The 22,178-nt window shown below is 35.9% G+C and overlaps 3 protein-coding genes and 1 pseudogene across 9 annotated transcripts; 1 reads left to right on the forward strand and 3 right to left on the reverse strand.

Annotated features, from left to right (window-relative positions):
- Window positions 1-1,254: 1,254 nt before the first annotated feature.
- LOC137749047 (uncharacterized) lies at window positions 1,255-2,596 on the reverse strand. Its single transcript, XM_068489234.2, has 2 exons — window positions 2,380-2,596; window positions 1,255-1,955 (listed from the first exon to the last, which is right to left on the reverse strand). The coding sequence occupies exons 1-2, from the start codon at window positions 2,510-2,512 to the stop codon at window positions 1,471-1,473; spliced, it is 618 nt and encodes a 205-aa protein (XP_068345335.1). The 5' UTR covers window positions 2,513-2,596; the 3' UTR covers window positions 1,255-1,470.
- Window positions 2,597-3,274: 678 nt separating this feature from the next.
- LOC137748065 (hyperosmolality-gated Ca2+ permeable channel 2.5-like) lies at window positions 3,275-6,846 on the forward strand (annotated as a pseudogene). Its single transcript, XR_015966897.1, has 6 exons — window positions 3,275-3,445; window positions 3,990-4,287; window positions 4,582-4,823; window positions 5,075-5,343; window positions 6,021-6,264; window positions 6,368-6,846. The product of XR_015966897.1 is annotated as a hyperosmolality-gated Ca2+ permeable channel 2.5-like (transcript).
- Window positions 6,847-9,681: 2,835 nt separating this feature from the next.
- Window positions 9,682-16,293, reverse strand: LOC137747594 (uncharacterized). 6 transcript variants are annotated; one of them, XM_088680649.1, is made up of 8 exons: window positions 15,848-16,259; window positions 15,637-15,681; window positions 15,433-15,494; window positions 15,260-15,307; window positions 13,520-13,690; window positions 10,949-11,187; window positions 10,004-10,543; window positions 9,682-9,934 (listed from the first exon to the last, which is right to left on the reverse strand). In XM_088680649.1, exons 6-8 carry the CDS (start codon window positions 11,079-11,081, stop codon window positions 9,909-9,911), a joined length of 699 nt encoding a protein of 232 aa, XP_088536775.1. In that variant the 5' UTR covers window positions 11,082-11,187; window positions 13,520-13,690; window positions 15,260-15,307; window positions 15,433-15,494; window positions 15,637-15,681; window positions 15,848-16,259; the 3' UTR covers window positions 9,682-9,908. The 6 variants fall into 6 exon arrangements, with proteins under 6 accessions (XP_088536775.1, XP_088536766.1, XP_088536786.1 ...); XM_088680640.1 differs by lacking the exon at window positions 15,433-15,494 and having other exon boundaries at window positions 15,848-16,269; XM_088680660.1 differs by lacking the exons at window positions 15,433-15,494; window positions 15,637-15,681 and having other exon boundaries at window positions 9,682-9,995; window positions 10,131-10,543; window positions 15,848-16,293.
- A 2,698-nt stretch (window positions 16,294-18,991) lies between these two features.
- On the reverse strand, window positions 18,992-20,249 carry LOC137746495 (uncharacterized). The gene is made up of 2 exons (XM_068486516.2): window positions 20,020-20,249; window positions 18,992-19,592 (listed from the first exon to the last, which is right to left on the reverse strand). Exons 1-2 carry the CDS (start codon window positions 20,150-20,152, stop codon window positions 19,189-19,191), a joined length of 537 nt encoding a protein of 178 aa, XP_068342617.1. The 5' UTR covers window positions 20,153-20,249; the 3' UTR covers window positions 18,992-19,188.
- Window positions 20,250-22,178: the final 1,929 nt, after the last annotated feature.

A 22,178-nucleotide genomic window follows, 5' to 3' on the forward strand; every position in this document is an offset into this window, starting at 1 on the left:
AGTAGAGTACTAAGTAATGTTGAACTGCATTAATAACTCTAAGCTTTCAAAGTGTTGCTCCCAAAAGTTTGGTTAAGGGCATGTCATATGTGCTTGTCTGGGAACAGAAAAATCGGTGGCACAAATGCCAGTTGAGGAATGTAAAGTGACACATGATTGCTATTATACACCATTTAGTTGAGAAATAATAATGTTATGGAGTCCAATCTTGACAAATTTAATTTGAAAATTGATTGTATTTCAATTTAATCTTTTTCCCTGGTAAAGAAATTAGGTAAAAAAAACAAGGTAAGATGCCTCACAATATCTTACAAGTAACATAACAAAATAATATCGTGGTTCAAATATGACTAAAAAGATTGAAGAACAGTTAGAAAGGCATAAAATCAGCTTCAGGGCTCGAGCATTGTAGATTTGGGCTCCAATATCTGATTTATGCCAAGATCAACTGTTTTGAACAGCGAGGCACAACACTGAGCACTTATGGGCATTTTTGATCAAATTACTAACCCATAACGGGATTTAAGCTTTTATTTGTTTTCCTATTTGTACTCCTATAAGCAACCTATGGGGTGATAGGGTTGTAATCATTCGTATTATTATTCGATTATAAATTTTGAGGTTGTCTTAATTCTTGGTGGATTCCAGTTTAATAGGGGATAATAATTTAGGGTATTTTGTATACATTGCACCGGACACTCAAGCTTGCACCTGTGTTTAAAGGTGTCTCAAATGCTTGAGCAGTGCAGAAAGAATTTTAATTAGCATGAAGCGGAATTTCTTATTGTTGAACAGTACAAAGAATTGATCAAACGAATTACAATATAAATGGTTCGATTCCTAATCATATCAAGGTCTTTTGCAATAAAACTCAACATGTCGTAATAATTAAGATGCAAGTTTTGGGATGGTATAGGTTGTTGACCCGTCTCAATGAATCTTGCACAACAAGAATATGCCTTCCAGAATTATAGGATTCTACACTCTCACTATTAAAAATTTGGTGTTATATATAATGGTTCTTTGCAAATTTGTGCAGGTTTTTAGTTCTTTTCTTTTGTCATATTTGAGTTTAATTCATGAAATATCTGTTAGAGAATAGAATTCAGCATAATATCACTGAGGCCTTTTATAATATATAGGTGATTAAATTAGACACGGTGGACCATGCTGGGTCTGAAAATTTATCGATATTGATGTGCTGATGATCTCATTCATAAGGATTTTTGAAGGGCCGAAGTTGATTCTTTGGAATGAAGGAAATTTTTTTTTCCAGTAATTAATAAATGCAAAGGTCGTATTACAAGGTAGCTGCACAACAGCAGAATCAAACAAGAACAACAACACAACACACAATTGCAAGATAATAAAGTTAGAACAACCTCATTTCTCTCTCCATGTAGGACTTTATTCTATAGCTATTTATATGCTTCTCATCTCTTATTTGGAAGGAAAACTAGCTAGTCTAGTTTAGGGAACAGTGGCAGGTAATGGCTTCCCAAGGAATGATTGTGGAGGAAATGGCTTCTTGAATTTTCGAATCGGCTTCTTGAAGATGGTCGGGAGAAACGGCTTCTTGTAAACTGGAACTGGTGGAGGAAGTGGCTTCTTGTAAACTGGAATTGGTGGAGGAAGTGGCTTCTTGTAAACTGGAATTGGTGGAGGAAGTGGCTTCTTGTAAACTGGAACAGGTGGAGGAAGTGGCTTCTTGAATTTTGGAAGTGGATGGAAAATTGGCTTCTTCAGAAATGGCTTTTCTTCCACAACCGGAACCGGTGGAGGACCCCTTTTGTAGGGAGGAATCTTATAGACTGGAACTGGTGGAGGGAGTGGCTTGAAAAAGGGCTTCGGAGGAAAGATCTTAGATGGAGGCGGCTTCTTGAAGAATGGCTTTTGTGGAGGCAATTTAAATTTCTCTTCTTCATTGACTTCTGCAGCTTCTGCTCTTTGCAACTCTTCATTATGGACATAGTATAGACACAGAGATGCATAAGATTATTACGTAGGAGGAGAAAAACAAATATATATGATTAACTAATAACCAAGAATATATACACAAAATGATCATCAAATAACTACTACTTAATCACACATTAGACTGATCTATGATTACATATGAGTCTTATATAATGGAAAAGGAAACTAAGATTAGTTTTGAAATTTTTTTGTTTATATATGCATGCATGTATAGGGAGGTTCAACTAAGGCCCTATTCAACAATGTATCAATATTATGAACTATTTAGTATTTAGGTCGTCTCTTAAAAATCAACGTTGCAAAAAACCATGCAAATCCGACACAATTTAATTACTCAATAAATGGTTGTCATTTTAGAGTACTTTGGTTCTTAAAAGGAAACTACATAAGTATATATATTACCTGAAAAAGCTTTGGCTGCTGCTTGTTCACCAGTTACCTCAATGGTCTCTCCATTGCTATAGCAGAAGCTTGCAGCAAAGAAGCAGAACCAGAGACCCAGAAGAGACCCTTGAAAAGCAACACGAATCTGCATTGAGAATTAAGCCTTTCTAATGCTACCTCTGGATATGCTAACTGTGCAAAAGTGCTTAATCCAAACGTAACATTTGGTTTTGGTGCTTTTTATCAGTTCCACAGGCCTTGTTATTTATAGCAAGTGTGATGATTAATTAATGGCTTCTTTTTCTTTACTCTCTCAAAAAAGAGTTATGTTGGGTTCTTAGTAGCTAGCAGTGAAATGTTTCCTCCCGCTTGTCAATTATTCTTTGGACTCGTAAATGGTGGGTGTGCTATTCAAAGAAAAAGTAAATAAAACCACTTCTGGTCTAATTCTTGGCAATCATTAAGTTGGAGCCTACAATAAAGTAGACCTCAACTACGTAGCACATTAGCTTCTTCCATTCATTCGATCCATTAGGTTCTTCAATTTGTTTAGAGAAGAAACGAGACGAATCCCTTTTTTTTAATGTGGGCATCGCTCTTTCCTTTGACTTGGCTTTTGTTGACGTCGATATAGACTCTGTACTCTACAACTTAGGCTCGGTATCCAACGTCATATGGATATCCCTTTGACGCCCTTCGGTCCTCACCATCAGTATATCAACAGTTGTGGAGTTAGGCCCTTCGCTCCACACCTCACTATGTTGAGGGTTTAAGTTGCCTAAGCAACAAGAGGGAGATGGGAATCTAACCCAGCTAGACCTTTTCAGTACGCGGATTGTAGAAAGCCCGAGCCCCGCGCCCCATCCAATCCCCCGCTGGATCAAGGCCTGCCATATGTTGGACAATTTCGACCATGATCTCGAAAAGATCTTGGGCCTTAATACGGGCAAATTGGATGTCCTCAGCTTCGGGAAAATCAAATTTTGCCAAAAGGCGGCCCTCAATCGAGCAAACAGAATCTCCTCCTAGATGGACCTGCTTCCTCCTCCTGGGAAGAGACCAGATTAGTGGGGGTGTTTTGGCGGTGCGGCTGGGCTACTTCTTCGCCTTCCTCAATAGGAAAGGGCTCTACTAAGACGCCTAGATCGAAAGTCCAACAGGCCGACTACTCTAGTATAAGCTACTTTTCTTCTATAGTGGGCCTTCCTTTTTTGTGTAGTTGGAGTTTGTATTGGTGATGAATGAACATATCAAACAAAGGCAAGCAGTATAAGCCTAACGGGATGGTACTTACTTTCATACTGCATGGTTTTCGTCAGCTCGTGTTGTGAGATGTTTGGTCAAGTGAAAGAAAAAGGTAGACTCAATGTCATAGAAATAGAATACATCGGAATCAGCACTGTCTTATTCGTCTGCAAAAATAGGACTAAAAAAAATCATGATTAGGTAAATAGGCAAATTGATGTTCGATCACGATGAGAGGGAAGAGATCTTCGGTCCATGATTTTCTGTAGATCTTCCCATATTCATAGCTCAGAATTGTATACATTTAAGCTCTATCAAATAACTCAGCAAACTATACTCCATAAGTACGCAAAAAAACCATCCCGAGTTTTTTATATTTGTAGGAGTTGGCTGTTGCTTTTGTTACATTCAAGTCTCGGTTGGGTGCAGCCCTAGTTGTCCACTCCCAGCAGCACTCAAATCCACTTCTTTGGATCACTGACGATGCTCCAGAACCCAGGGATGTATCATGGAGAAATTTGGCAATCCCAGTCCGAGTTTTGCCACTCTGCAATTTTGGAGTTACTGTTGCAGCCCCCTTCTTACAATTTTCTTTGCTATCCCAGTCACTGCCGTCCAGGGAATCGCCAAATTTGAAAAGTTAAAGAAATGGTTTCCCCCTGCCATGGCTTTAAAATTGATGTAAGATTTTCTTGCCGTTCTTTTTTGCTTGAATATCATGCGTGCTTGTTGAATCTTTGACTTGTGGAATATAAGCCTCAATTAATTCAGCAATCTGACTATTAATTCATAACTTTTGGAACATTAAATTAAACATTGAAAGGACCAATATAAAGATCTGAATGGTAAACAGTTCCATAAATTAGAGAATTGAATATTCATGGTTCTGAATTCAGAGCTTCTATAAGCAAACTTTGTAGTGCTTTGGTTATAGTTTTTATGAATTGACATCTTAGATAATGTTAATATGTACAGGCCAGGGTTAAGCTCTGTCATAACAGGGTATCTTCCGAGTGCCGTTCTGAATTTGTTTGTCTACATTGTTCCATTTGCAATACTCGGAGGAGATAAAAGCGTGCAACATGGGTTTTTATTTCCTAGTTGGAAACGTCTTCTTTTGGAGCTTGTTATCTGGCTCTTTAATAGATGAAATTGGCGAATCTTTTACTCATCCGAAAGATATCCCCAGCCACCTTGCTAGAGCTGTCTCCGCTCAAGTGAGTTGGTCTTAATACTTTTGTAATATTCTGTTTGCGTTTCGTTTTAATCCACGCTCTTCATAACTTCCAAAGCTATTTCAATGTTGCTTTTTTCTTTTCCTTGTACAAGTTTTAAATAGTTGTGGACTCTTGGATAATTTTCTGTTGTGTTGCATACTTTCTTTTTCTTTATTGTTTTCACCTTATCATTTTTAAATAATTCTGAAAATACTGATTTAGTCCATAAAGCTTGATTTCTAATGTTTCAGGCAGATTTCTTTGTGACATATATTTTGACAGATGGGCTGTCGGGGTTTTCTTTGGAGATCCTCCAACCAGGATTACTTTGCTGGGATGCTATAAGGTCCTGTACATATGGCCGTGGAAAAGAGAAGCCTCCTTATCTTTATTCATTACCTTACTTCAGAATCATTCCTGTGGTCTCGCTGTCCATGCTGATTGGTACAGTATATGCAGTTGTGGCACCACTTATGCTCCCATTTTTTATTGGTTACTTCCTGCTCGGCTATGCGGTGTATAAACCAGGTTAACTTTGGCAACTTTGCATTTATTATTTAAGTCATTGTTATTGTTCCTATGAATGTCTGTTCTTGTAAATTCACGGCTTCCACATTCTTTTGGTCCCTTTTGTTGTGCTTTTGTTCTTTCTTCTCCCAATTAACATTCATAAGCTAAACAAAATTAAGGAGAAGCATAGAGATCAAGATTTTCATTTTTTCAAAAAGCGGTTGAGAATAATACTTATATAGGGTGTCAAGTAATTATTTTAGAAACATTTTTGCATTTAGATGCAACTTAAAGTTCAGATCCCAGAATATTCATTGGCTTCAAGCTTTTCAATACTTTCATTTAGTAGCTGCTGAAAGCGTTATTTGTTGCAGCTCGTAGAAATCAACCTGTGGCAAAAGTTTAAGTTGTTAGGGCATGGGCCAACAATAACCTATCAACCTTAAAGTAGACTTTCTCTGGAATCTGAGGCGAGAAGCGGAACATGGGTCATCAAAACAGCCAGTCCATCTTGCACCTTTAGGTTGAGGTCTGCCCCGGGAGTTAGATACTTGTGTTCAATTATAACATGTTATAAATTACTAATTAGTATCTCTATCTTTAAAGACAATTGCTGAAATTTATTTTGCACCAGAGATTAGCATTTTGTGCACTTTGATATCAACTGTATGTGTTATAAACTTCCGTTCTGTTGCAGATTGAAGATGTTTATGAGACTTTTTATGATACGTGTGGACAGTATTGGCCTTACATCAATCATTATATTCTCGTTGCAATCATTCTCATGCAAATCACTATGATTGGTCTCTTTGGACTGAAATCAAAGCCGGCCGCATCCTTTTCCACAGTTCCACTTCTAGTGCTGACATTGATGTTTAATGAGTACTGCAAGATGCGTTTTCTTCCTGCATTCCACCTTTTATCTATTCAGGTATATTGCTAAAATTTGTTGTAGTAACTACGGATGATTGCTTTTTTATGGTGCTTGATCTTGTCCAAATTTTGAACTTAATTGAATTGGCACTTCCTTTCAGAATGCCAAGGAATTTGATGAATATGATGAGAAGTGCAATCAGGTGGAGTTTAACTATGAGAATGCTAGCACTGCTTATTACCCCCCTTGTTTGCGTCCTTCGAATTGCATGGAATCAGGGTCAAGCCACACGCCGCCTTTAGTTACTTCTTCGTCATTATAAACTCAAGCTCCCCCGTACTCATCTATTTTCGATGTGGAGAATCAGGTCTAAATACTTTTTCAATATTTCATCACAACGTCTTGCAGTGCAAGGCATTGGCACATATAGCAAGGCCTAGGGACAGAAACACATATATATAGCTGCGTTCAGATTGGTCTGCAGATTGTTAGTTGTAAACGTATACAGAACTTCTGATAACATCGAATCTTCCGTGGCATAGCAGGCTTAGCAGCAACATTTATGATGCGATCAAATTATTTGTTACACTTGTACCTTGAGTCACAAGTAAAAGAAATAAAAGATATTGGGTTTTAATTTATTGGGTTTTAATTTTCACTGTTCATATTGTCTTGTATTAGTAGATCGAGTCATGCTAGTATTGTCAGACGCATCTTCTGTCTGATGGTTCACTTGGTGCACTATTTTCTTTTGGCTTTTTAGCCAAAATGGTCCTGAGATTTGCATAACACATCACTTTGGTCTCTAAGATTGAAAATCAATATAAATGGTCCCTGAGATTGTCCAACATCCATTATTTTGGTCATTCCGTTAAAAACTCCGTTAAGTGTCCCGAAGCTCTGACTCGAAAGTTTGGGCAATTTTCAAATCTTCGTAACTCAACTTTTTTTTAACCAAATTTGATCCATAATATATCAAAATGAAGATAGGAAAGTGTAAAACAAGATTATACCATTTGGAAGCCCAATGGTTGCCGAAGATGACCAGAAAATAAGCTGAAAGATGACTGGTCCGCGGGAAAACTGGAAAACTTGCCGAAAATTGGGTAAACTTTAAACATTCATAACTTCTTCAATACTCAACGAAATTGAGTGATTCAAAAAGGAAAATCATACTTCTCAACGAGAGGAAGAGCATGGAACCTTTCTTTATGGCTAAATCATCGTGATTTGGCCGAAAAATGGCTCGAAAGTGGCTGTCTTGGTCTCAAGTTAGCCACTTTCGAGCTGTTTTCTGGTCAAACCATGGCGAATTAGCCATGGAGAAAGATACCATTATCTTTTTTTTCTCGTTGAGAAGTATTATTTTCATTTTTCAATCACTCAATTTTGTTGAGTATTAAAGAAGTTATAAACGTTTAAAGTTTACCTAGTTTCCGGCGAGTTTTCCAGTTTTTTTACAGACCAGTCACCTTTCAAGCTATTTTCCAGCCATCTCTAGCAACCATTGGGCTTCCAAATAGGTATAATATTGTTCTACACTTTCCTATCTTCATTTTGATATATTATGGGTTGAATTTGGTTAAGAAACAATTGAATTACGAAGCCTTGAAAATTGCCCAAACTTTTGATCAAGAGCTCGGGATAATTAACGGAGTTTTTAACGAAAATACCAAAATAATGGATGGTGGACAATCTTAGGGACCATTTCTATTGATTTTCAATCTCATGGACCAAAGTGATGTGTTATGCAAATCTCATGGACTATTTTAGCTACAAAGCCTTTTCTTTTTCATGAATTAATTTGTAAATAAAATTCCTAGAAACATAGTTCGAAATTTTTTTTTGTAAATAACCGTTTATTCGTTTTCTCAAACACAAGAATGAGTTTTTTACTAGAACTAGATAGAGAAAATTACTTATGCATAACTTGTTGCCGCTACTTCAGAATGATAATTTAGCGAGAAATATCATTTAACAACGAATATATTACCGCTAAAGAACGTATTGTAGTGTAGCGTATGTGAAAATACACATCCTTGAAACGTATATTTGTATGTAGTTTGACAGGTGAGCATAAGAATGTCTTTTTTTTTTGGGTTAAATGGTGAGCATGAGAATATCAGTAGGAGTCATTTTAGTACATTAAAGTTGTACTTTTGACTTATACGATCAATTTCGAAGTTTGGTCCCCGTGAAGCCTCTAGTAGAGTACTAAATAATGTTGAACTGCATTAATAACTCTAACCTTTCGAAGTGTTGCTCCCAAAAGTTTGGTTAAGGGCATGTCACATGTGCTTGTCTGTGAACAGAAAAATCGGTGGCATAAATGCCAGTTGAGGAATGTAAAGTGACATATGATTTGCTATTATACAACATATAGTTGAGAAATAATAATGTCATGGGGTCGAATCTTGACAAATTTAATTTGAAAATTGATTGTATTCCAATTTAATCTTTTCCCTGGTAAAGAAATTAGGTAAAAAAAGGTAAGGTGTCCTTACAATATCTTACAAGTAACAAGACAAAATAATATTATGAAAATATGACCAAAAAGATTGAAGAACAGTAAGAAAGGCATAAAATCAGCATCAAGTCTCGAGCATTGTAGATTTGGTCTCCAATATCTGATTTGTCCTCAAGATCAATCGTTTTGAACGGTGAGGCAAACAACACTGAGCGCTTTGCCCTGACGTATGGGCATTTTTGATCAAATTACTAACACAAAACGGGATTTAAGCTTTTATTTGTTTAATTCATTTCCTATTCGTACTCCTAGAGAGTCCACTATAAGCGACCTGTGGGGTGCTAGGGTTGTAATCATTCGTATTATTATTCGATTATAAATTTTGAGGTTTTCTTAATTCTTGGTGGATTCCAGTATAATGGTATATTATAATTTAGATTATTTTGTATACATTGCACCACACACTCAAGCTTGCGCCTGTGTTTAAAGGTGTCTCAAATGCTTGAGCAGTGCAGAAAGAATTTTAATAAGCATGAAGCGGAATTTCTTATTGTGGAACAGTACAAGAATTGATCAAACAAATTACAATATAAATAGTTCCTTTCCTAATCATATCAAGGTCTTTTGCAATAAAACTCAACATGTCGTAATAATTAAGATGCAAGTTTTGGGATGGTATAGGTTGTTGACCCGTCTCAATGAATCTTGCACAACAAGAATATGCCTTCCAGAATTATAGGATTCTACACTCTCACTATTAAAATTTTGGTGATATATATAATGGTTCTTTGCAAATTTGTGCAGGTTTTTAGTTCTTTTCATTTGTCATATTCGAGTTTAGTTCATGAAATATATGTTGGAGAATAGAATTCCACATAATATCACTAATGCCTTTTATAATTATAGGTGATTAAGCCAGATGCTATGGACCATGATGGGCCTGAAAATTTATTGATATTAATGTGCTAATGATCTCATTCATAAGGATTTTGAAGGGCCGAAGTTGATTCTTTGGAGTGAAGGAAATTTTTTTTTTCCAATAATTTATAAATGCAAAGGTCGTATTACAAGGTAGCTGCATAACAGCAGAATCAAACAAGTACAACAACACAACACACAATTTCAAGATAATAAAGTTAGAACAACCTCATTTCTCTCTCCATGTAGGACTTTATTCTATAGCTATTTATATGCTACTCATCTCTTATTTGGAAGGACGACTAGCTAGTCTAGTTTAGGGAACAGTGGGAGGTACCGGCTTCCCAAGGAATGGATGTGGAGGAAATGGCTTCTTGAATTTTGGAAGTGGCTTCTTGTAAACTGGAATTGTCCCAAGGAATGGATGTGGAGGAAATGGCTTCTTGAATTTTGGAAGTGGCTTCTTGTAAACTGGAATTGGTGGAGGAAGTGGCTTCTTGTAAATTGGAATTGGTGGAGGAAGTGGCTTCTTGTAAATTGGAATTGGTGGAGGAAGTGGCTTCTTGTAAACTGGAATTGGTGGAGGAAGTGGCTTCTTGTAAATTGGAATTGGTGGAGGAAGTGGCTTCTTGTAAACTGGAATTGGTGGAGGAAGTGGCTTCTTGAATTTTGGAAGTGGAGGAAGTGGCTTCTTGTAAACTGGGACTGGTGGAGGAAGTGGCTTCTTGTAAACTGGAATTGGTGGAGGAAGTGGCTTCTTGTAAACTGGAATTGGTGGCGGAAGTGGCTTCTTGAATTTTGGAAGTGGATGGAAAATTGGCTTCTTCAGAAATGGCTTTTCTTCCACAACCGGAACCGATGGAGGACCCCAGGGAGAATTATCAATGCCTTGATATCCAGGTACAATTTTCTCTTCTTCATGGACTTCTGCAGCTTCTGCTCTTTGCAACTCTTCATTATGGACATAGTTTACACACAGAGACATGCAAAAGATTATTACGTACGAGGAGAAAAACAAATATATATATGATTAACTAATAACCAAGAACATATACAAAATGATTATAAAATAACTACTACTTAATCACACATTAGACTAATCTATGACTACATATGAGTCTTATATAATGGAAAACGAAACTGAGATTAGTTTTGAAATTGTTTTGTTTATATGTGCATGCATGTATAGGGAGGTTCAACTAAGGCTGTTTAGTATTAGGTCTTCTCGCAAAAATCAATGCTGCAAAAAACCATGCAAATCCGACACAATTTAACTACTCAATAAATGGTTGTCATTTAGAGTTTCCTTGAAATACTTTGGTTCTTAAAAGGAAACTATATAAGTATATATATTACCTGAAAAAGCTTTGGCTGCAGCTTGTTCACCGGTTACCTCAATGGTCTCTCCATTGCTATAGCAGAAGCTTACAGCAAAGAAGCAGAACCAGAGACCCAGAAGAGCCCCTTGAAAAGCAACACGAATCTGCATTGAGAATTAAGCCCTTCTATGCTACCACTGGATATACTAACAGTGCAAAAGTGCTTAATCCAAACGTACCATTTGGTTTTGGTGCTTTTTATCAGTTCGACAGGCCCTGTTATTTATAGCATGAGTGATGAGCTGTTTAGGAGGCGTAGGCCTTTTTAATTAATTGAGAGTTTGACATGAAGCTCCATTGAGATTGGAAAACGGTATTGGTACCGTACAATTATGCAACATTCTTACGAAAGATTTTTCTATGTACTCAGAACACAAATGGATACATTGTATATTACAATATAAGTGGAGACAAATATATATTTCATTATTCTTTTGTTTTGTGACACTTGTTATGTTAGCTCGTGTTCCGAATCCACTAAAAAAATATCACGCTCACGGGCTTTCCAGCTCAGATGATGTCTATTTTCATTAATGACTACCCTAACTACTACCAATGTTGGCACATCCCGACCCAAGGTCCACCACAACCCGGGCTCGACTCCATCGTAGCACGATATTGTCCGCTTTAGACCCCGATCACGCCCTCACGGTTTTGTTTCTGGGAACTCACATGAGAACTTCCCAGTAAATCACCCATCTTGAGAATGTTCTCGCACGAACTCGCTTAACTTCCGAGTTCCTACGGAACCCGAAACCAGTGAGCTCCCAAAAGGCCTCGTGCTAGATAGAAATGAGAATATACATATAAAGCTTACATGATTCACTCCCCTGGACGATGTGGGATGTAATAATCCACCGCCTTTAGGGGTCCGACATCCTCGTCGGCACACTTCCTACCATGGATTGGCTCCGATACCAAATTGTCACATCCTGACCCAGGCCCCTACCGCATCCCAAGCTCGACTTCATCGTAGCACAATATCGACCGCTTTAGACCCCAACCATGCCCTCACGATTTTGTTTCTGAGAACTCACACGAGAACTCCCCAGTGGGTCACCCATCTTGGGAAGACTTTCGCGCAAACTCACTTAACTTCGAAGTTCTTACGAAACTTGAAACCAATGAGCTCCCAAAATGCCTCATCCTAGTTAGAGATGAGAATATACATATAAAGCTTACATGATCCACTCCCATGGGCAATGCAGGATGTCATAAATGTAATTTAGCTTTTCTGACTACTACCAGTGTCTTTTAGCTTTTCTGCTTTTCCAATTTTTGTCAAACAGTATAATGCTGAGTACGACTAATTTGAGGCATTCTCAGGTCAACTCTGCCCATTTGTAACATGTCGGTGGCTTTGTTTTTTTCTCTTCTTCCTTTCAAAAAAGGAGAACAATTGGCAAGCAGCGGTTATCCACTTCTTTCGTGCTTAAAGGAGGCTAGTTAGAAATTGCACTCTACCCATAACCATGCTCAAACAACTTCACAGCTTACAAAGTATCAAAATCAGGATCTGCCGTCATTTTCTTTAAGGGAGCTGCTGTCCGTATTTTTCTAATGAGCCACTTGTTAGTACGCATTGTTGGCTACTAACTATCCAATGATATTCTACTTTCAACTCATGATATGCACTTTTTAGCAATTGAGGGGTGATTTTAACTTGGGACATACAGTAACGTTCAGAAGAAAAATATCAATACACTAACAACTGAATTAGTCCCTCGGCCCAACAAATAGACATTACTTGAATTAGCTTATCAAATCCCCAAACAGTATCACAAGACATTTTTGGTCTCGAAATCGAAATTGATAACTTACTATATTCAAAGTATATTGAAGATAAAGGTAAATCACATTCCATTTTAAGGAGATTGCACAAAACACTATTTTATCCCTTATAATACCATTTTATCCCTTTTAATTCTACCATTTGTGGGCCGATTGAAATGCATCATGCTATGAAATCTTGTGGTGTTCATAGCATGAAATCTTCTTGTTTTGAGGTGGATTTTATTCACATATGGTGGTGAGTTTAGAAGCTGAGCAAAGTAAGCTTCATCTTTGATCTTCGTGGGGAGGTGAGGTGCAGGGGTTTGGTGATAAGAGTGAGGATGGTGGGACAGGAACATATCTGAGTCACCGGAAGTTACAAAACTTGGACTTCAAATAAAGTACTGACGTCTACCTCTTCTCACACTACAGCGATAAAACTGTACGCCGATAGCTAAGGAATGTAATCTAGACGCGTAAGCGTCTAGGTTCAGAGTTGTACCCTAACAAGTCCGCTATTATTGTAGGGCAGCTAGAAAGATTGGACGATCAATGCTTGGCTATCAAGTTCATTGATCATCTTATTCTCCATTAAATCACATTGTGCCCTTCCCTACAAGTTATGTAATTCAGCACCTACGCTTTTCAGAATTAACCAAATATTTCAGCGTCGACATTTTCAACAATTTGAACATATCAAATGCTTGAATTTATCAATCCAATCAATTTAAGAGTGTAGCCTCAGGAAGTAATGAAGGTAAACAAGTTACCGTACCTTCCATGCACTTCATCTAAAATCAAACGAAGCTACTGCATCGCATATCAGTTTCCTTTTTATGTCAAACAATGCATTTCAGTTAACGCTGGCCTTGGACATTTGGAACTACTCCCTTCAGGAAGGCCAGAATTGCTCTTCTTAGTTTAATCACGTACCCTTGTTAGCCATCTAGAAAAGAAAGAGGAAAACGTGAAATGGTTATAATGTTCCTAAATAATAGATGTAAATATAAGCGACAACTCAATGTATGGACATGCAGATGACCGTCAACAAACAGAATGTCCGACCATTAGCAAGAATGTTCCGACCATGCATTTGAGTGAACTTTTCCAAGCATTTATAATTAAAGCCACAAAAGATGGGCAACACTGATCCGACGGAGAAGGCCAAAATACTAAAACTGTTGAGGTGAGAAGTATGTTCTATTGATTCAATGATAATCCACCAATTTGAGTAAATCCACAAGAATGCATTGGACTAAACCAAATCAAAGGCAGGTTTTTCTTCAACGTAACTGTAATTCAGACATGCCTATTTTACCTACAAATTACAACAACTGTTGGAGGTCTTCTTGAGCTCAATTTCAAAAACTCAAATGATATGACCTCTCCGTAACAATTATCAAATTATATAAATGTACCTTATGGATATGAACAAGAAGTAATTCATGTTAGATTGTATGCCATGAAACAAGAATCGAAAAGTCTGTTGTGAAAGGAAAGAAAAAGAATAAGAAATGGAATTTACTTTCAGATATTATATTGCTTAGTTGGCACAGTTTCTTTCAGTTTAGCTCTAATTTCAGATGTCGGTGTCCATCTATTTAGTTATCACTTTCAACAATGGTATCTTAATGTTCAAGTAAACTTTGGGATACCTTCACAAATTTGATATTACAAAGGCCACTAATTTCAAGACCTTCCAAACTATGTGACAAGTCAAAATCAATATGTAACCTTCGAATTTTAAATGAAAATATGCAGGAAATGAACGATACGCAGATTTGAATGCACAGAAGAAACAAATTGGCAGGAGCAATTTGCTACACAATGAGACATTATGGGCTTTTGGGGTAAATCAACTCTCTAAGCACTACCCGGGGTTAAATCCCAAACTCATTCTGTTTCAGCTTTAACAGGCATTACTTAAATTTGAATGAACTCAACTCCAGATACTATCGCATTCATTAGTTCTATAATTTCTCTTAATACCTGGTGAGCAGGAGCTTGCAGGCGAGCTTGAGGTTGAGACAGTTTTGAAACAAAGAAGGCTAAGAGGTATAATGGCAGCTGAATAACTGCAAGGAAACCCGAACCCCATTGCTTGTATTGTTAGCCAAATCATTTTTGCTTAAACTAACTTTCCAGTTTCAATAGAGGACATACTTAGTAAGCTGAATCACAGAGAAATGATGTCCTCAATTTCAGTTTCTAAATCCAATTCAAGAAAAACTGCAAAAAAGCTTGCTCTTGAAAATTCTTCCTATTTCAAGATAAGGTAAGCTGCTTATAAAATTGAACTCAAACACAATAACTGTCTCCAGATCCATTAGTTTCAAAACTTGATCCACCAGAGTTATTCCTTCAAACTATTGTGCAAAACCCAGAGAATACATTACTTGTCCAAAACAACAAATCAGGAAAACCGACTGCCAAAACCTTTCATCATAGAAAATTATTGTTCTTTCTTAAGATTCCAAATACTTGAGCATATTGAAACAAGCTTTGGGATTTTTACCTTACAGAAGAATGTTGATAAAGGTGGAATTGGGCTCGGGTATGCACACTACAAGAATGTTGATAAAGTGAGATTATGATGAAAATATTGAATGCAGAACAACCCAAAAACTTGCAGAGTATAAAACCTATACCAGCAACATCTTGGTTTAAAAACACAAACAAGAGAATTACCCTTATCAAAAACCATGACCAACCTGCAAACAACACAATCATCTATGATGGGGGAGATCATTCTGCTTGCACAAGAGACCATTTTCAATTATTTCAAATGCAGAGCACTTAAAAGAATTATGGTTCAAATTTCACAGCAATTCAAAGCCAAATCAAACAACTGCCCTTTTCAATAAATGGTATCAACAACTCAAATTTTTTTACCTTCAATCACCATGAAAACCAATAAACACCGAAAAAAATATCAACCTGCAAGTTCATAACAAACAAAAAACTGAAATACAAAGACCAAATAAAACAACTTATTAAAGCCTCCATATGTGCAAATAAATCATTTGAATAATCCCCAACAATTACGTAAAATAAAATAGCCATGGACAAATACATATAATCTAAAAAATAAAACCAAAATTACCTAATTAAAGGCCTCAGAGGATGGCTATGGGGTGAAAGGCTGCTAGCTTGCTTAATTTTGGAAGTAATTACCTGTAAATCCAAAAGTAAAGTTAAAAAAGACTAATAAGAAATTGAATTGTTTTAACCTTGAAGCTTTGAGCGACCGTGCAGTCTCATAGATGTGGGGGGTTTTAGCCGTGGATTTGGTGGCTCCAGGGTTCTTGGGTTTTCAATGGTGGAATTAAAAACTGGAAGTAGGTGGTAGGGTCGGGCGCGCAGAGAGAGAGAGAGAGACGGTTACTGTGTCGGCATGGATTCGAGTGTCGTGGCGCTAGAGAGAGATAGAGACTGAGAGATGAGATCGGCGGACTCTTGGTTTTTGGGTCACGGGGTTGCAATGCAAGAGTAGTGAGTAGAAGAAAGAGGAAAGTGAATTGGAATAATCTGGATTAATACTAGACTAAATTTTTTTTTAATACTTGGTGCCTTAGATTTGATAATAGGGAGGTTTTTTTTTTTTTTTTTTTTTTTTTTTTTTTTTTTTTAAATAACAAAATGGAAATAGGGAATTGAGATTTTGGGTGCCATGCTAAAATTTTAGCAGTCCAAATTTTTAATCTCCCGCCTTCTCCAAATATTTTCAATTATGTACGATAAAAGCATCCATCACAGGCCAAAGGCGTGGTGAATTCACAAAAGATGATGTGGTAGTTTGATGTAACCACTACGAGCATATCTCGTGGTAATTATGATATTCCATCACGGATTTAAATTGATTTGTTTATGTGAAATTGGTTTTTTTTTTTTCCTTTGTTTTTTTTAGTATGATAAGTTTGAATTGACGTGAACTTCTGTGTTTGGAAGGTGAATTTTGGTTGAGATAGAATTGAGAACGCAAGTTGATCGTGGGTTACTTTGAATTCAGATATGTAGCATGTAATCAGGTAATTTCTATGGACATACTCTTTCTTCCAACTTCTGAAGTTGGATCAGCATATGTAAACTATTGATAAAACCATTCGTTGGTTATATATTATGAATACCTTCAAGAGAGAATATGAATATAGTTTTATTCTCTCCGTTTGCACTATGGACATTAGTAATTGTTTATCAGCACGTTATTGCTTCAACAATTAGAATTCTCTTTAAAATCTTTACCTCCCTGTCAAATGTTGGTGTTTAGTTTGTGAGAAATATGATGGTTTAGAAAGAAGTTAATATATGTTTAGATTTATCTACATTTTGATTGAAGTAGGGCCATCATCGTTCATGGCTCCACAACTGTACGAGGAGGCAAATTACGATAGTCGAAGAGTGTTTGAAAAATAGATGCGAGGGAGCAAATGAGTTTGGGATTTCAAAGAACTACTACAATTGGTGGATGTGTTTTACTTATCGTACAAAGCTTTCAAAGAGGTAAGTAGAGCCAATTAATTATGACTATTACTTCTAATATAAAGTCATAGAATAAATAAAATGATATATTGTAGTCACAAAAATTTTTAAATTCGCACGTAACGTACTATGATAAAACAAAGTCATCTCACATGAGGGAAAGCGCAGGCAGAAAACCAGAACCCTACCTTTGGGAGTTACCGGGCCTTGAATGGATGAATTGTGGATAAACGATGTCTTTATTTTTTTACTAATTCCATTTGTTTCTCTTTTGAGTTAATCATTTCTTTTGTGTTTGAGGGACTTAAGTTAATTGTTTTGGAATTCTACTTTTTGGTATTTGTTTTCTTTAGTTGCATGATTGAAAGTTTTTTTTTGCACAGATTGTAAAACCAAAACGAAAATCATTCGACTTATCAAAGTTTAGCTAGAGGATTCAATCGGGTATGCTCTTTATGTTTGTCTTACTTTGTTTATCAAAGTTTTGCTTTCATTTGGATTAGTACGTTTCTTGTTAAATTTTAGCTCTGTTTTAATTTTTTTTATTAAACAAATTTGTTGAACTACGAAAACATGTTATAATATGAGAATCATAGCAAAGCTTTTCCAAACGAAAATTTGTTTAATGAATTGAAAAGGATAATACCGTAAAAAAGATGTCATAAGTGTCTTGACATGCTATAATAGGCTTTCTTTTTGACAACTTTGTGTTTCTCATTCGTATTCATGGTTCCGTTAAGATTTTTTTTTTTTTCCTCTCTATTTTATATCGCCATCATAAGGTTGACTTCATTTTTATGTTTTCTAATCGGTTTAATTGTTGAAGTTTAATTTTCCTTTGACATTCATTCTCTCTGCAACAGTTTGTGTTCCCTTGGCAAAATTAAGCAGAATACTTGGACATCGAGAGAAAAAGTCGTCTTAGCATACAATTAAGGTTCTCATTTTTAGCTAACATTTCTATTGTGTTATTTTTAGTTTACAGCTAATACGATTTTCCTTTACGTTTTCAGGAATGCAAGAAATAATTTTATTTTATTCTCTTAGTTTGATTTGATATGTTGATGTATGTTGGGTGACCAATTCGGACTTCAAGTTTGTAATTTCATTGTGATCTTTCTTCTTATGGAGGGTTAGTTTTCTCTATGTATATCGAGGTTGTCTTTTTGTGCGGTTTATTGACTGAGTTTGATGACAATTTAAATTGTGTATTCACATATGAATTTGTCTGCTATCATTTGGGCATAAAGTTCCAAATTTTTGTGGCATTTGTGATGTAGGAGATCGATCAGGAACATCATATTTAGCTTCATTTCGTTTATGAGTGTTTCTTTTCTCAGGTTGAGAGGCTTACAGTATCTTATTTTAAATTTAGCAATGCAAAATTTTCTACAAATTGTTAACAAAAAAAGTTAAAATGAATGAATGTCTTTTGACAGGTACAAATGTACAAATTAAAATTAAACATTGTATGTTTCGCATAGCGCGCTGTAATTATAAGAATGTCTTTATGTATGAACAAATATAAAAAGAAAAAAAATTAACTACATGCAGCACGTAGTGCCGTGATGTAAAAAAATGTCTTTCTCACGTGCATCAGCGCATGCAGAAGGGCTAGTAATATATAAGTGATTAAGTAAGACGTTGTGGACCATGATGGGCCTGAAAATTTATCGATATCAATGTGCTAATTATCTCATCTTAAGGATTTTTGAAGGGCCAACGTTGAGTCTTTGGAGTGAAGGAAATTTTTTTTTTCTTCCAGTAATATATAAATGCAAAGGTTGTATAACCAGGTAGCTGCATAACAGCAGGATCAAACAAGTACAACAACACAACACACAATTTCAAGATAATAAAGTTACAACAACAAACTCATTTCTCTCTCCATGTAGGACTTTATTCTATCGGTATTTATATGCTACTCATCTCTTATTATTTGGAAGGAAAACCAGCTAGTCTAGTTTAGGGAACAGTGGGAGGTAATGGCTTCCCGAGGAATGGACGTGGAGGAAGTGGCTTCTTGTAAACTGGAACTGGTGCAGGAAGTGGCTTCTTGAATTTTGGTAGTGGATGGAAAATTGGCTTCTTCAGAAATGGCTTTTCTTCCACAACCGGAGGCGGTGGAGGACACCTTCTTTGGTAAGGATCAGCACACCTTGTGTAGGGAACACACGTCTTGTTGGGAGGACACAATTGGTAGGAAGGAGGCATTTTGTAGGCTGGAACTGGTGGAAGGGGTGGCCTGAAAAAGGGCCTTGGTGGAATGATCTTAGCTGGAGGCGGCTTCTTGGGGAATATTGGCTTGTGTGGAGGCAATATAAATTTATCTTCTTCATTGACTTGTGCAGCTTCTGCTCTTTGTAACTCTTCATTAGGCACATAGTATAGACACAGAGACATGCATAAGATTATTACGTATGAGGACAAAAACAAACATGCAATTTACTAATAACCAAGACTATATACAAAATGATTATTAAATAACTTCTGCTTAATCACACATTAGACTAATCTCTGATTACATACGAGTCTAAAAGGAAACTAAGATTAGTTTTGAAATTGTTTTATTATATGCATGCATGCATAGGGATCGAGGTTCAACTGAGGGCCCATTCAACAATGTATTTCAATATTATGAACCGTTTAGAATTTAGATCTTTTCTCAAAAATCAACGTTGCAAAAAACCATGCAAATCCAACACCATTTAACCACTCAATAAATGGTTGTCATATTAGAGTTTCTTTGAAATACTTTGGTACTTAAAAAGGAAACTATGCAAGTATATATATTACCTGAAAAAGATTTGGCTGCTGCTTGTTCACCAGTTACCTCAATGGTCTCTCCGTTGCTATGGCAGAAGCTTGCAGCAAAGAAGCAGAACCAGAAACCCAGAAAAGCCCCTTGAAAAGCAATACGAATCTGCATTGAGAACTAAGCCTTTCTAATGCTACCACTGGATATACTAACAGTGCAAAAGTGCTTAGTCCAAACGTACCATTTGGTTTTGGTGCTTTTTATCAGTTCCGCAGGCCTCGTACTTATAGCAAGTGTGATGAGCTGTTTAAGAGGCTTAGGCCTTAATTAATTAATTGAGGGTTTGACGTGGAGCTCCATTGAGATTGGAAGACGGTATCTGTACTGTATAATGGTGCAACATTCTTACGAGAGATTTTTCTATGTACATAAAACACAAATTGGTACATTATATATTATAATATAAATGAAAACAAATATACTTTTTGTTATTTTTCTACTTATACTGTTACACGTGTTATGTCAGCTCTTGTTTCAAATCCGCTAAAAAAATCTCCTTCTCACTGGCTTTGCAGCTCGGATGATGTTTATTTTCATTAATGACTACCCTAACTACTACCAGTGTCATTTAGCTTTCTGACTACAACTACCACTGTCACTGAGCTTTTCTGCTTTTCCAACTTTGTCAGGCGGAATTAATGCTGAGTAAGACAAAGCACAGATGATGTTCATTTTCATTACTGGTTAAAATAAAAAGTTTGAAATGTATAATAAGAATTTTGGAATGCTACTAACAAGTCTCTGAGAGTTGATTTTAAGTTAGGACATATTGTAATGTTGAGAAGAAAAATATCAACACACTAATAACTGAATTAGTCCCTCAGCCCAACCAATGGACATCACTTGAATTAGCTTATCAAATCCCCAAACAGTACCACAAGACATCTTTGGTATCGAAATCAAAATTGATAACTTACGATATTCAAAGTATATCTCTGTATATAAAGCCAACACTGCTATGAACAGTGTTTTTTGGGTCACAAGCTTCACAAAAAATAAGTGGACAAAAATACCCCCAAAAAACAAAGAGTTCAAAAGCAATTAAAAATAGGGTGTTTTAACAAAAAGCCCAAGTTACCGTTCACTTTAACGAAAAATCACATTTTTACACTAAAAAGTCAATCTTGATACTATTCACTTTACCCTTTATTTTGTTCTTATCATTAAAACTCAAAGTTTTCAAGCTATTTTCATTAGTTTTCCTTTAAAAATAATGCACCAAATAATGCAAGGGTATTTTCGTCATATAAATAGTTTTTTTTTATAATAATTAATTATTTTTGTACAATTTTCTTTTGGTACATTTTTTTATTTATTTTTATAATTAGTACCTCTCAATAGCCTAACAATAATGTGATTCAGTCAGTTATTTATTAAATATTAATTTTTCTATTTTTAAACACGTTTAGATCATCTTAAGAGGCTCGTAATGCTGTGAACAGTATTTTTTGGGTCACAAGCTTCACAATAAAATAGTGGACAAAAATAGCCCCAAACAAAAAAGTTCAAAAGCAATCTAAAATAACGCAGGGGTACTTCATCATATAAATAATATTTTTTTTAATAATTAATTCTTTTCATACATTTCTTTTGGTTTTTTTTTAATGTTATATACTTGGTACATCTCAATAGCCTAGTAATAATGCGATTCAATCAATTGTTCATTAAATATTATTTTCTATATTTTTAAACACGTTCAGAACATCTTAAGAGGCATGTAGTATCGATTATAAAAGGGTCTTTCGCACGCACATAATAATGTAATTCAATTAGTTGTCAAATAAATTTTTTTTTTTTTTGAACAAACGATAGTTTCCACACTAAAAGGAAGGAGGCGGGCTTAACCTTACAATGGGCTAGCAATATTGTGATTCAATCAGTTGTTTATTAAATATTATTTCCTCTATTTTTTAAACACGTTCAAAACATCTTAAGAGGCACGTAGTGCCAGTTGTAAAAAAGGTCTTTCACACGCGCATAATAATGTGATTCAATTAGTTGTCAAAAGATTTTTTTTTTCTTTTTTTCGAACAAACGATATTATCTACACTAAGGAGGAGGGGGTGAGTTTAACCTCACAATAGGTTTGCAATAATATAATTCAATCATTTGTTTATTAAATATTATTTTCTCTATT

This window comes from Pyrus communis, chromosome 2 (genome assembly GCF_041283825.1).
Source record: "Pyrus communis isolate YQ-2024b chromosome 2, ASM4128382v1, whole genome shotgun sequence".
In the NCBI taxonomy this organism is placed as follows: domain Eukaryota; kingdom Viridiplantae; phylum Streptophyta; class Magnoliopsida; order Rosales; family Rosaceae; genus Pyrus; species Pyrus communis.

Bases quoted from the DNA above. Each gene is read 5' to 3' on its own strand.
- LOC137749047 (XM_068489234.2), bottom strand. From the start codon at position 2,512: ATGCAGATTCGTGTTGCTTTTCAAGGGTCTCTTCTGGGTCTCTGGTTC. The intron at 1,956-2,379 runs GTAATATATATA...TCCATAATGAAG, and splicing joins AGCAGCCAAAGCTTTTTCAG to AGTTGCAAAGAGCAGAAGCT.
- LOC137747594 (XM_088680629.1), bottom strand. From the start codon at position 11,081: ATGCAGATTCGTGTTGCTTTTCAAGGGGCTCTTCTGGGTCTCTGGTTC. The intron at 10,544-10,948 runs GTAATATATATA...TCCATAATGAAG, and splicing joins TGCAGCCAAAGCTTTTTCAG to AGTTGCAAAGAGCAGAAGCT. The intron at 9,935-10,003 runs CAATTCCAGTTT...CATTCCTTGGGA, and splicing joins TCCACATCCATTCCTTGGGA to AGCCGGTACCTCCCACTGTT.
- LOC137746495 (XM_068486516.2), bottom strand. From the start codon at position 20,152: ATGCAGATTCGTATTGCTTTTCAAGGGGCTTTTCTGGGTTTCTGGTTC. The intron at 19,593-20,019 runs GTAATATATATA...TGCCTAATGAAG, and splicing joins AGCAGCCAAATCTTTTTCAG to AGTTACAAAGAGCAGAAGCT.